The following is a 15,847-nucleotide window of genomic DNA, read 5'->3' as shown; positions in this document are numbered from 1 at the left end:
GGATCAGTAAATATAGGTGTCACTTGGAGTTGGAGAAATGAGTATAGGAATCCATTAAATGACCTCTGGAAATAGGCATCTTAAAGAATGGGTAGTGTCTTGATCCATAGTTGTTGTCAAAGTGATATACAAATGGGGAATAGGAATACTGTGAATAAAAAGGGGATGAAAATAGGTAAAAAAAAAAAAAGTGGATCACTCGAACAGTCATGATGTTAAGTATCAGTAACATTAAACTGTATATACAACAATAAACTGTCTCCATAATTTCCCACCCAAAAGTGATCACAAAAAAAGATGCAAAATTAAAAATAACATTGAAGAGGATTCTTTATTGTAAACTTTCAACTGCATACTGATGATGACTGAGAAATTAGGTCAGTAATGTATGTGGCCAATAACAAAAACACCTGAATGTGTTCAGTATATAAAAGGAAACAGTTTCATTCCTAAATTCTGTTTCAGTATCACTTGTAATGAAAATTTCCCTCTTAATGCAGTATCACTTATAATGAAAATTTTTCTTATAATGAGCTTGATAACTTCACCACAGAACCAGAATACACCCTGGAACACTGTGTATGCCATAACTTATACGCCTTACATGGTGCACTGTAGGCATTACTTAAAGTTCTTTGCACTGTCCCTTCAGGCCCAAGCTGCAACTCCTTTTATTCCTTTTACTGTATCTCTCTTCGTATTCTCTTCCATCTTACTTTCCACCCTCTCCTAACAATTGTTTCAGTGCAACTGTGAGATTTTCCTCCTGTTACACATTTCCGACCTTTTTACTCTCGGTTTCCCTTTCAGCACTAAAAGAATAAATAGGTCCCAGCACTTGGCCTTTGGCTAAAATTTTATATTCTTTACTTATATGGCATCATGCCAGTGATAGCCGAGTTTGTTGGTATGGCACTTATATACTGTACTGTGCATATGTATATATATTATTCTGCATTGTGTGTATGCTTATTTGTAATTCTGCTTTTGGAGTTATTTGTTTGAGTTTTATATTTGTAGTGACTTATGTTGTAAACCCTTTGGTCATCATGATTGATGAATCCTTTGAGCAAGTCATTAAGGGAAAATGTTATCAATATTATCATTACTTTTTATGGTTGTTGACTTTTCAAGCATCACAGTTTAGATGATTAAAGTTAAAGTATTGCATTTAGATTTTTAAAATGATTGAATATGAGTTTCTGTCTGTCAAATTGTTTTAAAATTTCATATACTGTTGTGCCCAGTGTCAGAAACTGATAGAATACGTGTCATTAGTTTCCCTCATAAATTTACACAGTTTAGCTCTTTCAGGCACCATATTCTCATTAAACTACTTTAGCATAATGATAATAATAATACTAATAATAATAATAATAATAATAATAATAAACCCTTTCAGGCTTTGGGTGGTTTTTTGTTTATTGTGAGCCACGATGGTAAGATAGAGTTTGTCTCGGACAAAGTAAGCCATTTTATCAAGTTCACCTCAGAAGACCTCACTGGCACGAGTATCTACAACATTATACACGTGGGCGATCATGCCAAGTTTTCTTCTTCTTTTATGTCAGTAGGTATGGCCATACATCTCATAAATGAGATTTTCCTTTATATTTTCATCCTCACATGTCTCCTAGAATATTTTAAGTCTTTCAAGCTGTCTTTTGTACATTCTGAACATCATTTTGTCACTTTCCATTTTTGATATTAATATACTGTGCTGTATTGGTTGCATATAAGGTTTTCAGTTATATGTTGAGTTTTATCAATTCTTTTCCTGAACTGTATGCAGAAAAGTGCAACAGCTTTTTATGAAAGAATTTGATTTCAGTGATATGTACATAGAGAAGTTCAAAAGATGAATTTGATGAATTTGTTCCACATGATATAATGATGACATTTCTCCACTGCGATTCCAGCAGACAGCTTCTTGTGATATTGTGAAAATCATTAGAGTAAAAATGAACTTAACCGAAACTTAATTGAGAATTGTTCTCTTTTCATTCATGTTGCTGGTACTTGATTAAAAATGTTCCTTTGCAGGCTGGCCTAGTGAAGCTAGCGAAGCCTCACGAAGTCGAAATTTTAATTGTCGCCTCCTGGTCAAACCTCCTGATGACCAGGAGGAGACTATGGAAGAGAAGCAACAGCGGGTATCACAGTATGAGAATATGCAGGTAATTGTCCAGTTACAGTATTTTTTTATTATTAATATCTGTTTGTGTGTATTTGTTGAAGAGGAACTTGTTATAAATATTATGTTTAATATCTTAGTCTTGCATTTTATGTTTAGATACTCTTGTTTTCTTGTCTGGGGTATTCTAAAATACCAGAAATACATTAATTAATACGTATTCTTTATATGGTAATCTTTTAGATAAGGCTAAGCAAAAATTATGAATGTTGTAACTGGCAAGATACAAGAAGGAGTAATGATTAAATGTCCATTTAATATTTGTAAGCTGAGCTTGTCCTGAGTGAAAAAGAGCAGAAGCTGTTGCCAAAAGTTTTGTGTTGAGGTTTCTTGTGGATGATTTTGATGATATTGAAAATGTGCTGTTTATTCCATGGAGATCCTCTTTTGACGATTTGTACGTACCTGATTTTTGCTGCTTTTCTCTGCTTCATACTCATAAAGTGTTGTAATTTTCACCAGTTGTATTGAGTTTTGTTACCGTAACAGGTTATATGCTGGGGTTTGATATTACATTTATCATTTGTTATATTTGTTTGTATACTGGAGAGAGAAATTTTTTATTTGTAAAAAAGGAATTGATCGTGAATTAATCTTGCAGCCAAAGTTTTGAGCAAAACCATTGACATTTAAGTTCAGTAGGAAATACATATTTGGATAGGAAACATAAAATATAGAAAATCTTTGTATTATTTAGTTTAGTGGAGGGAATAATGCCATCAGTGCATTACTACAGGGCTTGCAGAGTCCATTCACTTTGTAGCTGCACCCACTTTTTTTTGTATTTTACTTTACCTGTGTTATAATTTCCTTTTTGAAACTTGGCTGTTCAACATCTAACCATTGCTTCATAGTGCAGCTATGGGGTTTTATCCCAGTTCCTTATTACTTCATAGTGCAGGTGTGGGGTTTTCTCCCAGTTCTTTCTTTAGATCCATGGACTTTATATCCTTTCTGGATCTTTCTACATATTTTGGTTGACTAACCAGTCCAACTCCCTAGTTTTACTGTCTTGATCACTGAATGGCTGAAAATATCCCAGTGCTTTCCTTGACAGTTAAATTTCATAAATCTGGTCTCAATTTATTAAGTTTATTATTAGTGACCTCTTAGGGTTATGCCATTAAATACATATGTCCTCTGGGAGTTTCATGGTTTTAATGATGATGTGATATGCTTTGGAATTGTCATTCACTGGATATCCAAAAGGAATTGAAATACTAACTGTATTTAGCTTCAGTATCTTCTGTGTACAGTAAGTTAATTGTAATATATTTCAGTAGTATCTCCTTTTATGTACTATACATATTAGGTGTAGCAACACCTAATATAATATGTTGGATATGCTTTATGTGACTATGGTAGTTTCTTGTGAAACAACAGTTCTAAAGAAAATGTTTTTGTTCTTCTTTGGGAGAGCTTCCATTCTCACTATTTTTTTTCTTTCAATATTAAGCAATGAATGCAAAGACTTACAGCAGTGATTGCATTCGGACAAAACATGGAGTTATTATGTAAATATAATTGATTTTGGATATATTTAATTGTGGATAATTGATAATTGTAAACCATGTGATTGATCAATATATAATGTGATTTGGAAGTGTGGAAGCCAATAGAAGTTACTCCTAGAGATATTAAGTGGTTGTTTATGCTTATGGTACTGTTCTTCAGAAAGTACTTCTAGAAATCCTACTGCATATATTAAAAGTTCAAGTAAGAGTATAAAAAATATATATAGTGGAGTTGGAAAGTAGAGGATCTATATCTTATTTAAAATGTGTCATTTCTTTGTCAGATTACTGCTGTGCTTTTGCCATCGTCTATAGTGGAAAATAAAACTTGTGAATCATTTGAAGGAGAAGGACAACAGTGTTTAGTTTGTGTGGTGCGACGCATTCCATCCAACGAACGTATCCAGGGCACCCCAGTAGAGCAGTTTACAACCAAACTGGACACTCAGGGAACCATCATAGGATTAGACTCAAGTGGAGTGTCACCCAGATACAGCCAATTTTTAAATAAGGTAGCTGTGTGTTCTGCTGTCTTGAGTTTTGTGGTTTGGATAGCAGTAATGGCTAAGGTATTTAATTGAGTTGATTGCATACGTTGCCCTCGTGAAGGCAGATTTGTTGTGTATGTAGTTACTTTGTATTGTAATGGTCAACACCTTAGCTTGACAGTCGCTTTGGTTGTTTGGCCTGCCTGATAAGAAGTAACAAAGTTCATAAAGAATAAGAACAATGACCCTATATTATAACTTGCACTTGAATATTTTCAAGAGAGTATTTTGACTTCCTTATATAGTATCTATCCAAAACTAACTTGTACTTTACTCTTAACATTCCACTTATAAGATGTATCTAAAAATGTATCTCATCATAAAAATGAATCACATCACAAATGGTAGCATAGTTAAGGTATTATTATATCCAGTTTTTCATGACATCTGGTAAATCTTGAAAGTTGCTAAAAACTAAGAATATATTGGCTTGTGCTTTGGAAATTTCATCTTTCATGGGATATTGTACAGTATTTCATAAGCGAAAGGAAATCATGTTGTAATATTTTCTTCATCCAGCAAAAATAATCCAAATTTAAGAAGTACTATGTATACTTAGGTTAATTATATTTCAGTGTACCTTTACAACTAATTTGCTGTTCTTTTGTCCTTTTTAGATATTTGTTAAAATCATCTTCTGTATGAAGTATTAGAAATATAGTGATTTTATATTGAGTTAAATGAAAAAATAATGGGTACTTTTATAACCAACATTCATGTTTAGTGTCCGATGAACTTTAGAAATACCAACAAGTTCTGCATATCTCATATTGCAGATTGATAAAAGTATGCACTAATCAATTTATTTCTCAGTACGTATATTTGTTTAAGGTTTTGTGGTGTCAGTCAGAAATGTATATCTTGATATTTATTTTTAATATAATTTAGTATATTACATATTTGGTTTTAAGAGGAGAAAATAAAATCATTGAAAAATATCAGATGCTTTTCTTGGTTTTGTAGTTTTTCCATTGCTCAAGTTGGAATTAATACTTTGAATTAGAGAATATATTGATGAAGGGTAAATACATTTACAAGATACATCAGGTTTGAGTGAAGTCGTTCCAGACTAAGGGGCTTGCATCATGGCTCTATTAACCTGCTTTACAGCAGTGCTGTAACTGGTACTTACAGCTCCGTTGGCATTTATTCCCATTATAATTACAATGATTTGGGTTAAGGTACTGAATGTAGGTGAAAACTGTACCCAATGTCTTCATCTTTATTTTTTCTATGTATTGATGCTGTTATGGAATAGGTAACACTGAAAGATAAATTTTTTGTTCTGTTATGTATTTAAATTCATCTTTCAATTTACATCTGTATTTTGATTTGACAGGAAAGAATTGGAGAGCCTTATACCAAACTAATTCCTCCAGCGGATATTAGTAGGGTTCAGGGTCATCTACGAGAAACTGTACAATCAGGCCAAGCCAGTTCGCAAGTGTATTGTGTAAAGGTGCTTATTCTGTACTTGTTATGAATGGTCTTTCATTAAGGTTATTGTAACATAATCGCAGTTCAATTTTGTGTGATAGTTTTGAAGTATTTCACTTGAAAATTGAAATGTGCTGGAAGATCTAGTCTAAATGTATTAAAAGATTAAAATATGCTATAATGATCCAATTTAATTGTGTTAAAGTTCCATGAGTAATGAACAATTTTTTTCAGATTGGAACAGAGCGTTCCATTCGTGTACAAACAAAATCCAAATTTTTCCGTGATTTGGAAGGATCCCAGCCTGAAGGAAGTTTCATTATGGCAACACATACCATAATTGGGTAAGAGTAATATTTTATATTTCCCGTTGCTCATCATAGTACGTATGTATGCAAATGTGTATGTAGTTATGTTTCATTATATTAACTGCTTATGACTGGAGTTCTAGTATGTATATCAGAAAAGCTGTTTGGTATGGAGCATGATAGTCTGGGCTTTTAGAATAATCTGACCAGCCCGAGAAGAGTCTACTTGAGACTCAGAGGTCTGGAAAAACTAACACCTATTAATAATAATAGAATAATCTGAAGTTTTTGTACGTGAACTTTCCTGTCAGACATATACTTAGCTTACGCCTCTGACGTCACGACAGAATTCAAAACTCGCGGCAAACGCGACAGGTAGGTCAGGTGATCTACCTTACCCGCCGCTGGGAAGCGGGTGTAAGAACCAACGTACCTTTCTTGCCAGATTTTTTCTGTCGTCGGTGTCGACCACACCTGTTGTTGGTACCTCTTGACAGTTGGATTCTTTTCTCGTTTTCGCCCTGGATTGTTTCTACGGACTTTTGGTGAAGTACCCGATCTTTTGGCCTGGCATTCGCGATTTGTGGACCGTTATTTGACTTTTCTTTGGATTCATGATGTCTGATGTTGATACTAAGAAAACTGCTATGTTTAGAGTTTGTTGTATGACTGAGTGTAAGGTGAGGTTACCGAAAGCTGCGGTAGACCCTCACACAGTATGTTTGAAGTGTAGAGGGAATGAATGCACCTTTAATAATCCTTGTAATGAATGTGAAAAGCTGAATGAGGATGAATGGAAGTCTTTGTCTTCCTACTTGAGGAAGCTTGAAAAGGATAAAGTTAGGAAAGCTTCTTCTAGGAGCAGTAGTAGATCTCGTATTAGCGAGTTGGATATAGATAATCCTATTTTAGAAGTAGCTCCTTTGTCAGTTTCAGCTCCTGCTCCCTGCACCGAAGCCGATGCGCCTTCGGAAGTGGCCTCCATGAAAGCCACCATTCGCAGTATGGAGATGAAAATTAAACATTTAGAAGGTGGTAAGAGTGATTCCAATAGTGATTTGTGCAGTGATCCCAGTGCAGTGGAGGGTGCGTCTGATCGGCTCCCTAATGCTTCCAGGCCTAGACTTCTTCCAGACTCCCAGTCCCAGTGGAGGAGGAAAGTCGAAAGCCGCAGGAAGGTTAGGGAGCATCCCCACCGGTCAGGCGTCCCCTCGGTAGCTCCTGTTGATCGTTCCCAGGCTACCTTGGATACTTCCAAGAGAGAAATCTTGCACCAATGCTTCTCGTCTTCGCCTTCGCCTTCTCCTAAACGAGGATGGAGCTCTTCGGAAGCCTCGCGCCCTTCGAAGAGAGCCTGGAACGCTCCCTGCGCCCTTCCATCCAGCCCTGAAGTTTTTTCGGAAGAGCCTGAGGTGGAAGCGAAGAAACGTAAGAGATCTCTGGAGTATCGTTCCCCGAGCAGAGATCGAGCCTCGTCACCTGTTCAAGAGTTTGTGAATTCTCCTGCAAGGGTGTTGGCTAACCTTCAGGCGCAGATTTCGGCTCTGGCTGGCTCTCTTTGCGTGTCGTCTCGTTGTAGGAAGGACGTCTCGCTTCCTGTAAAGAAGTCCAGGCTCCCCTCTCCTGACTCTCGCTCTTCGACGGAAGCGGCCCGCTCACCTGTGCGTTTGGAGTCTCGCAGGAGACTTTCTGCTTCGGACAAGATCCCATCTGCGTCCAAGCGCCATTCGCCTGACAGACAGGATGTCTTTGTTTCTCCTTCGGACAAGGAGCAGGCTTCTCGTAGGAGATCTTCGCCCTACAGACGCTCTTCTCGAGACAGGATCGCTCCCCTTGATAGGCACCAAGAGCCTAGTAGCCGCTCCTCGTCTCGCCTCCACTCTCCTGTTGACAAGCGCCCTAAATCGGACAGGCGCTCTTCGCTGGACAGGCGTCAAGAGCCTGTTAGGCGCGTTTCTCCTGCTAGGCGCTCTTCACCTGACTTTCACTCTCCTCGAGTCAGGCGCCGAGATCATGGCAGACGCTTCTCCCCTGGTAGGCGCTCTCCCAGTAGGCGCTCGTCGCCAGAGAGCCTCTCTCCTCGTTTCAGGCGCCAAGAGCCTGGTAGCCGCTTCTCTCATGGCAGGCGCTGTTCGCCTGGTAGCCGCTCTCCTTTGGATAGGCGCCAAGAGCCTGATAGAAGTTTTTCTTCAAACAGGCGCTCTGCTCCTGACAGCCGCCTTACTCCTGTTAGGCTCCAAGAATCTGAGAAACGCCCTCCTCAAGACAAGAAGGATTTTGCGAGTAGGCAAGTTCCAGAAGTTTTGTCTCCAAGAGTCAAACCTCACTCTTCTAGAGACTTTTCTAAAGGTAGCCGCGCCTCTAAGGATCATGAGGGCTCTTCTGATGACGAAGAACAGGATCCCTCGGAAGAAGAAGGACCAAAAGACTCCTCTGTTTCCTCGTATAAGAGGTTAACAGATTTGCTCCTTCAAGAGTTTGGAGATATCCTTTCTCCTGTGGCTCCTCCTTCTCCTCTTTCTTTGTTCTCCACTTCGAAGACTTCGAAGGTTTCATCTTGTGTAAGGAGGAAACCGACTATTTCAAGCAATAAGAAGGCACTTAGAGGTTTTGGGGAATGGCTCCTTGCTAAGGAAGAGAAAGGGAAGACTGTTTTCTCTTTCCCTCCGTCTAAACTGACTGGCAGATTAGGATTCTGGTACGAATCAGGGGAACCTTTAGGCCTCGCTCTCCCGTCTTCTGCTGACTCGGACTTCTCTTCACTGGTGGATTCCGCTCGTCGATAGGCCCTCCTGTCTGCCAAGACTACGTGGGGGATGAACGAACTTGACCACCTACTGAAGGGAATGTTCCGAGTCCTGGAAGTTTCCAACTTCCTTGACTGGTCTTTAGGAGTTCTGGCTAAGAAGACCCAGACCCCGGATTCCCTGTCTCCTGAAGATCTTAATTGCGTCCTCACTTGCATGGACAAAGCAGTGAGAGACGGCTCGAGTGAAGTCTCTTCACTGTTTGGAGCCGGAGTGATAAAGAAGCGGTCGGTTTACTGTTCGTTTCTCACGAAGGCAGTTTCGCATGCACAAAGGGCCTCACTTCTTTATGCTCAGCTCTCTCCTCTGCTTTTCCCCAAGAAAATCATTCAGGATGTCTCGAGTGCCCTTTCAGCCAAGGCTACCCAGGACATGTTAGCCCAGTCGGCCAGGAAACCTCGCTCTGTCTTCCAACCCAAGACCAAGAAAGAGACTTCTCTGAGGCAGGAGCCCTTTCGAGGAGGACCCACTGCCAGAGTTTCTTCAACCAGAGGATCTAGACCTTTTAAGAGAGGTAAAACCTTCTCTAGGTCAATCAGAGGCAAGAAATAGCGATCAAGGACTCCAGACATCAGTGGGTGCCAGACTACTGAAATTTGCCGACGTCTGGGCCCACAAAGGGGCAGACAATTGGTCCCTATTGATTGTCAGCAAAGGATATCTCATTCCCTTCTCGTCAAGGCCACCATTGACGACGACTCCGAGGGAGTTGGTGGCCAGGTACAAGGACCCCATCATGAATCAAGCCCTTTCTCTAGCAGTAGATCTGATGCTAGAGAAGGAGGCTATAGAACTAGTGGAAGATCCCCGCTCTGCGGGTTTTTACAACAGGCTATTCCTAGTTCCGAAGAACTCAGGAGGATGGAGACCGGTTTTGGATGTAAGCGCCCTGAACGTCTTTGTGGAAAAGAGGAAGTTCGCCATGGAGACGGCTTCCTCAGTGTTAGCGGCTCTTTGTCCAGGGGACTGGATGGTGTCACTAGACCTTCAGGACGCTTACTTTCATGTGCCGATCCATCCTTCTTCACGGAAGTATCTGCGATTCATGATGGGAGGAAACATCTTCCAATTCAAGGCCTTGTGCTTCGGCCTGTCGACTGCACCCCAAGTTTTCACGGGGTTAATGAAAAACGTGGCGCAGTGGCTACATTTGGAGGGAGTGAGGGTGTCGCTTTATCTCGACGACTGGCTAATCAGAGCAGAGTCTCAAGAAAGATGTCTGGAGGACCTTCAAAAGACCCTTACATTGGCAAGTTCTCTGGGACTTCTGGTGAACTTCCAGAAGTCTCAATTAATCCCCAGTCAAGAGCGGATCTATCTGGGGATTCGGATAGTTTCTCTGGCTTTTCGGGCTTTTCCGTCGCCAGAGAGGATAGCTCGTTGCTACGAGAAACTAACGACCTTCCTAGAGAAAGATGCATGCACAGCGAGGGAGTGGACGAGTCCTGCTGGGGGACACTCTCCTCATTGGAGCAATTCGTTTTCTCTTAGGAAGGTTGCATCTCAGGCCTCTACAGTTCTTCCTATACCAGAACTGGAGGCGTCTCTCCCTAGATCTGGAGTTCTCCTTCAAGATCTCAAGGGGAATCAAGAGGGACCTTCGGTGGTGGAACAACCCACTCCGTTTTGTGGAAGGAATGTCTCTTTACATGCCGAACCCCAACCATGTGTTGTTTTCCGACGCGTCGGAAGCAGGTTGGGGAGCGACGCTCGGGACAAGAGAAGTGTCAGGCACCTGGAAGGGGGATCAGGTGTCCCTGGCACATCAACAAGAAAGAGTTGATGGCAGTCTGGATGGCATTGAAAGCCTTCGAGCCCCACGTCCGAAATGCAGTAGTTCAGGTCAATTCGGACAACACCACAGCCTTGGCGTACATCAAAAAACAGGGGGGGACACACTCCTTCTCCCTGTACGAAACAGCAAGGGATCTTCTGCTGTGGTCTCAAACAAGGAAGATCAGTCTTCTCACCAGATTCGTACAGGGAGAAAGGAACGTCAGGGCCGATCTCCTGAGCAGGAAGAATCAACTCCTGCCTTCCGAGTGGACCCTCCACTCAGAAGTATGCCAAGACCTGTGGAGAAGATGGGGCAGGCCTCACATCGACCTCTTTGCAACAGCAAGGAACGCAAGGATAGAACTTTACTGCTCCCCGATCTCAGACCCAGGAGCGGTATCAGTGGATGCGTTTCTCCTAGATTGGAAAGGTCTAGATATCTACGCCTTTCCCCCCTTCAAAGTACTGGGACAAACCCTCAAGAAATTTGCTATCTCGGAGATGACAAGAATGACGCTAGTAGCTCCGTTCTGGCCCGCCCAAGATAGGTTCACAGCGGTACTGGAATGGTTGGTGGACTTTCCAAGAGCACTTCCACAAAGACAAGATTTGCTCAGACAACCCCACTTCGACAGGTATCACAGAAACCTCCCCGCTCTCAATCTGACTGGCTTTCGACTGTCAAAAGTCTTGTCAGAGCGAAGGGGTTTTCGACAAAAGCTGCTAAGGCTATCGCCTCAGCTAGAAGACCTTCGACCCTTAAAGTCTACCAGTCGAAGTGGGACGTCTTTCGCCGGTGGTGCAGGAACCAGAAGTTTTCCTCTTCCAGTACCTCTGTGACTCAGATCGCAGATTTCCTAGTTTTCCTCAGAGAAAAATGCGGTTTGGCAGTATCTACCATCAAAGGCTACCGGAGCATGCTGGCTGCAGTGTTCAGACATAGGAACTTAGATCTTTCGAATAACAAAGATCTGCATGATCTATTAAGATCTTTCGAAACTGCCAAGAAAACTTCAAACGAAGTTCCAAGTTGGAATCTGGACTTGGTTCTTTGTTTCCTGAGGTCCTCTAGGTTTGAGCCACCATAGTTAGCCTCCTTCAAAGATCTTACGAGGAAAGCTCTGTTTCTCATGGCTCTAGCATCCGCTAAAAGGGTTAGTGAGATTCATGCCCTAGAAGGAAGGGTAGGTTTCAAAGGAGATTCCGTGATTTGTTCCTTCCTTCCTTCGTTTTTAGCAAAGAATGAGAACCCCTCAAATCCTTGGCCAAGGAGCTTTGAGGTTCGTGGATTATCTGCCCTAGTAGGGGAAGAACCCAAAAGAACTCTTTGCCCTGTTAGGAGTTTAAAATACTTCCTTCAGAAGAAGAAAACCCTTAAGGGCATTGAGGACAGACTATGGTGCTCTGTAAAGGACCCCAGCAGACCATTGTCGAAAAATGCGCTGTCTTTCTTCATTAGAAGTCTAGTGAAAGAAGCACATAGATCTTGTAATGAAGAACATTTCAAGCTCCTAAAAGTCAAGGCTCATGAAGTGAGAGCCATTGCCACTTCCTTGGCCTTTAATAAGAATATGTCTCTTCAGAATCTGATGAAAACTACATTCTGGAGATGTAATTCAGTATTCGCCAACCACTACCTTAAAGACATCAGTATTACGTATGACGAGTGCTTCGCATTAGGCCCGTACGTATCGGCGGATTTGGTGCTGGGGCAGGGAGCTGGAACATATCCTTAGTAGTTTTTTCCCTTGTTTTTGGTAATTGAGTTCATATGGTTGTATGAAAAATGATGCAGGTAGGCATCTTTTTTCGTTTCGTAATACTAATAACTTTAGTTTGGTTAGGTGATCGGATTTGGTTTGAAGCCCCCTGCGTTGGTAGTGGACAGGTTCTGTCATAGAAGAGGGCGAACCCCCATTGACATGATCCGACTTGGATTCTACTAAGTAAGCGGATATCAAGTCCCGTTAGTAGACCCAAAGAGTCTTTTCAGCTGTAGGTCACGCCCTCGCTGTAGCTCTTATGGCTATGCAGACTAATAGACAGTACCTATGAAGTCTTCAGCCTAAACAGGTAAGAACCAAGGTTATTTTTATCCTACAACAGGTGTTGTTTACCTTTTCTTTGTTATTTTCTGTCTTGTACCCTCCACCAAGGGTGTCAATCAGCTAAGTATATGTCTGACAGGAAAGTTCATGTACAAAAATGATATTGTTATTTTACAATAAAGTTTTGTACATACTTACCTGGCAGACATATACGATTGATGGCCCGCCCAGCCTCCCCTCAGGAGACAGGTATAAGAGAGAAAAAATCTGGCAAGAAAGGTACGTTGGTTCTTACACCCGCTTCCCAGCGGCGGGTAAGGTAGATCACCTGACCTACCTGTCGTGTTTGCCGCGAGTTTTGAATTCTGTCGTGACGTCAGAGACGTAAGCTAAGTATATGTCTGCCAGGTAAGTATGTATAAAACTTTATTGTAAAATAACAATATCATTTTTATTCTGATTCCAGAATTTTCTGGTTTCTTTGACGTGGGCTGTATATTAGACCTGATAAGTATGAGGCTATATTTTATTCTATAAATGACTTTACAGTATTAGGAATTGCTGGGGAATGGCCAGAATAAGATATAACTTTTAAATCCCTCTTTGTAGTTAAAGTGGCATATCTTACTAATGAACATAAACTGAAGCTTAACCCTTTGAAATTCCAATGACTTCCAGTGATATGCAAAGTTTGTCCCTTGAGATTCTGGTGAAACCAAATGACATCATCTGTAGAAAATTGAAAACTATTAAAAGCCCTACGTATTTGGCTAGTATTGGGCTGATGTCTGGGAAGTATTAGGGGGAATGGCCTAAGTACGTATGTATCTCCCGCACGTAGGGGTTATACGGAGAGGATTATCATTGTAACTGTCCAAAGTAGAAAATCATGAGTCTTTTTACTGTTTTTCCATAATTTTCCATGTTCATATTCTCTTTCTTCCATCTTACTGTCCACCCTCTCCTAACATTGATTAATAGTGCAACTGCAAGGTTTTCCTCCTGTAACACCTTTCATACTGTCAATTTCCGTTTCAGCGCTGAATGGCCTTAGTTGCCCCAGTGCTTGGCATAATGCCAAAAATCTACATAAATCAAAATAAAATAAAATAAAATTATAAATAAATTTAATGATTTAAAACAGCCATAGTATATAAGTAGTATATATCATTGGAAAGGAAATTTATCTTAATTTTTCTTGGTGGAAAAAAGACTGTTAACACCATTATCTTCTTTATATTAAAAGTGAAGAAATTTTCCATTACTGGCCAACTTAGCTCATCATTCTGATTATAGAATTTAGTTGCAAACATTTTCAAGATACCAAAACTTCAAAATGACAGAAAATTATAATGATGTATATAAGAGATTTGTTTATCTGTTTCTATTATGATTTTTCAACATTTCATTTTATTTAGCTCTGAATGAACTTATGGTGCCAGAGCTTAGATTATATCCATAAATTTCATACGTACGCATTAAGTTAGGACAGTGTGTGTTTACCACAAACAGGTTTTAACTCCCCAAAATCTCAGAGGGTAAAGAAATCTCACATTCTGTTTCCATTTGCATGTTATATTCTGTAGAATTTATATGAGTTTTTGTTAATTCTTTAGTAATTGGCATTAAAATAATGAGTGCTTTGAAAGTTCTTTTCTTACTATTCCAGCTTCTACAAGTGATAAATACTAAGAAAACATTCTTTTGTTTCAGTCCCTTCCAGGAAGGCAGTGGCTCATCGGCATCAGATAGATTGCTACCAGGGTCATCTAGTAACAGTGGCAGCATGTTAGATGAAACTTTAGGTGGTCGGCCAGGCAGCACAGAAGGTGCTGGAGACGATGCGGGAGTGTCATCTCTTAGTGATAATGGCCGATTAAGGAGACTTCTCAGCCATAGTGATAGTGTAGGGGACTTGTCTGAAGGTCCAAATAAAATCCTTAAGGATTTGCTAAACCAAAAGGACGAGGATGATACGCAGGGGGGTGGAGTGGGTGGTGGTGGAGGGAGTGGAAGTTTAGGACGCTTTATACCCCACTTTTCCCATTTAGAAAAAACACCAAATGCTTCATCCTCACCGTCTGCTAACTCGACTCATGATAATACCATGCTTAAAGTAGTAAGTGTGTGTGTATTTTTTTTAAGTGTGTGTTATATTGTGCTGGATACTTCATGCATATCGGATAAGTGCTGTAAGAGAGAGTACGTTATAGCTCTGTGAAGTATCATGTGTTTGAAAACTAAATTTATGAAGCTAAGATACAGTTGACCCCGACTCACATATTTGTGGATTTCTCTATGGACCTTATAGTATACCCATTATTTGTGGGAAATTCATGTGTTCGCAGTATTGTTTGAGAAATATCCACAAATTACTGAATTTTCTTATAAATTTCATGTTTAGATGCACTTTTTGTGATGAAACTATTAAAAACAACAGGTATTAGCATTTTTGGTGAGTCTTTCTTGAGTTTGAACTAACAAAATAGGCAATTTCAAGCATTTGTATAGAGGTTCTAATTAGTCGCAGATTCTAGCAATTCGGGGGTTGTTCTCTTGTACTCGTCCCCCACAAATACATTGGTCCATTGCACATTACAGGTAGTCCCTGGGTTACGAAGGGGGTTCCGTCCTTGAGACATGTTGTAACCCAAAAATCGTCGTAAGCCAGAACATCGTCAAAAATCCTAAGAAAACCTTACTTTTAATGCTTTGGGTGCATTCAAAACTATGTAAACTACATTCTTATTGCATTTTTCATCAAAAAAACCTTCAAATATTGATTATTTTGCATTTTTGGTGTCATATTTCATCGGCCAGATGAGCGTTGTAGGCGTCGTAACCCTGGAAATAATTTCTGATGAATATAATTGAAAAGCGCCTTAACCTCGGAACGTCGTAAGCCGAGCCCATCGTAACCCGGGGACTGCCTGTATTTTTTAAACAGTTTGGGATGATGATCATAATTTACCATCCTTTGGTTGAATTAGGAACTTGAAAAAAATGTCCTTGTTTACCACAAATGTCAATACAGTGAACATTGAAGTATATAGGGTAATGATTGGGGAAAAGTCATTTGTTGGATTTTTGGTGGAGCTTTGATATGATTGGAAGGCATGACACTACAGTAATTTATTTGAGATGAATCTTACCTACTGTTAAATTTAGCTATATCTCCCCGCCGATTAGGAAAGTCGGCATTCAAAAAAAAAAAT

The 15,847-nt window shown here is 40.2% G+C and overlaps 1 protein-coding gene across 14 annotated transcripts in view; it reads left to right on the top strand.

Annotated features, from left to right (window-relative positions):
- The window catches only part of LOC135219289 (trithorax group protein osa-like), a 475,370-nt gene that overhangs the window by 387,116 nt on the left and 72,407 nt on the right, over positions 1-15,847 (top strand). For 13 of the 14 annotated variants that reach the window (XM_064255930.1, XM_064255926.1, XM_064255933.1 and 10 more), the window contains 6 exons: positions 1,403-1,574; positions 2,044-2,177; positions 3,993-4,220; positions 5,596-5,715; positions 5,928-6,037; positions 14,346-14,751. In XM_064255930.1, coding sequence (XP_064112000.1) covers positions 1,403-1,574; positions 2,044-2,177; positions 3,993-4,220; positions 5,596-5,715; positions 5,928-6,037; positions 14,346-14,751 — 1,170 coding nt within the window. Of the gene's footprint in view, positions 1-1,402; positions 1,575-2,043; positions 2,178-3,992; positions 4,221-5,595; positions 5,716-5,927; positions 6,038-14,345; positions 14,752-15,847 lie in introns of those variants that run through there. The other variant, XM_064255938.1, reaches the window with a different exon arrangement.

This window comes from Macrobrachium nipponense, chromosome 1 (assembly GCF_015104395.2).
Source record: "Macrobrachium nipponense isolate FS-2020 chromosome 1, ASM1510439v2, whole genome shotgun sequence".
NCBI lineage: Eukaryota > Metazoa > Arthropoda > Malacostraca > Decapoda > Palaemonidae > Macrobrachium > Macrobrachium nipponense.
This window is presented reverse-complemented; position numbering and strand designations above follow the sequence as displayed.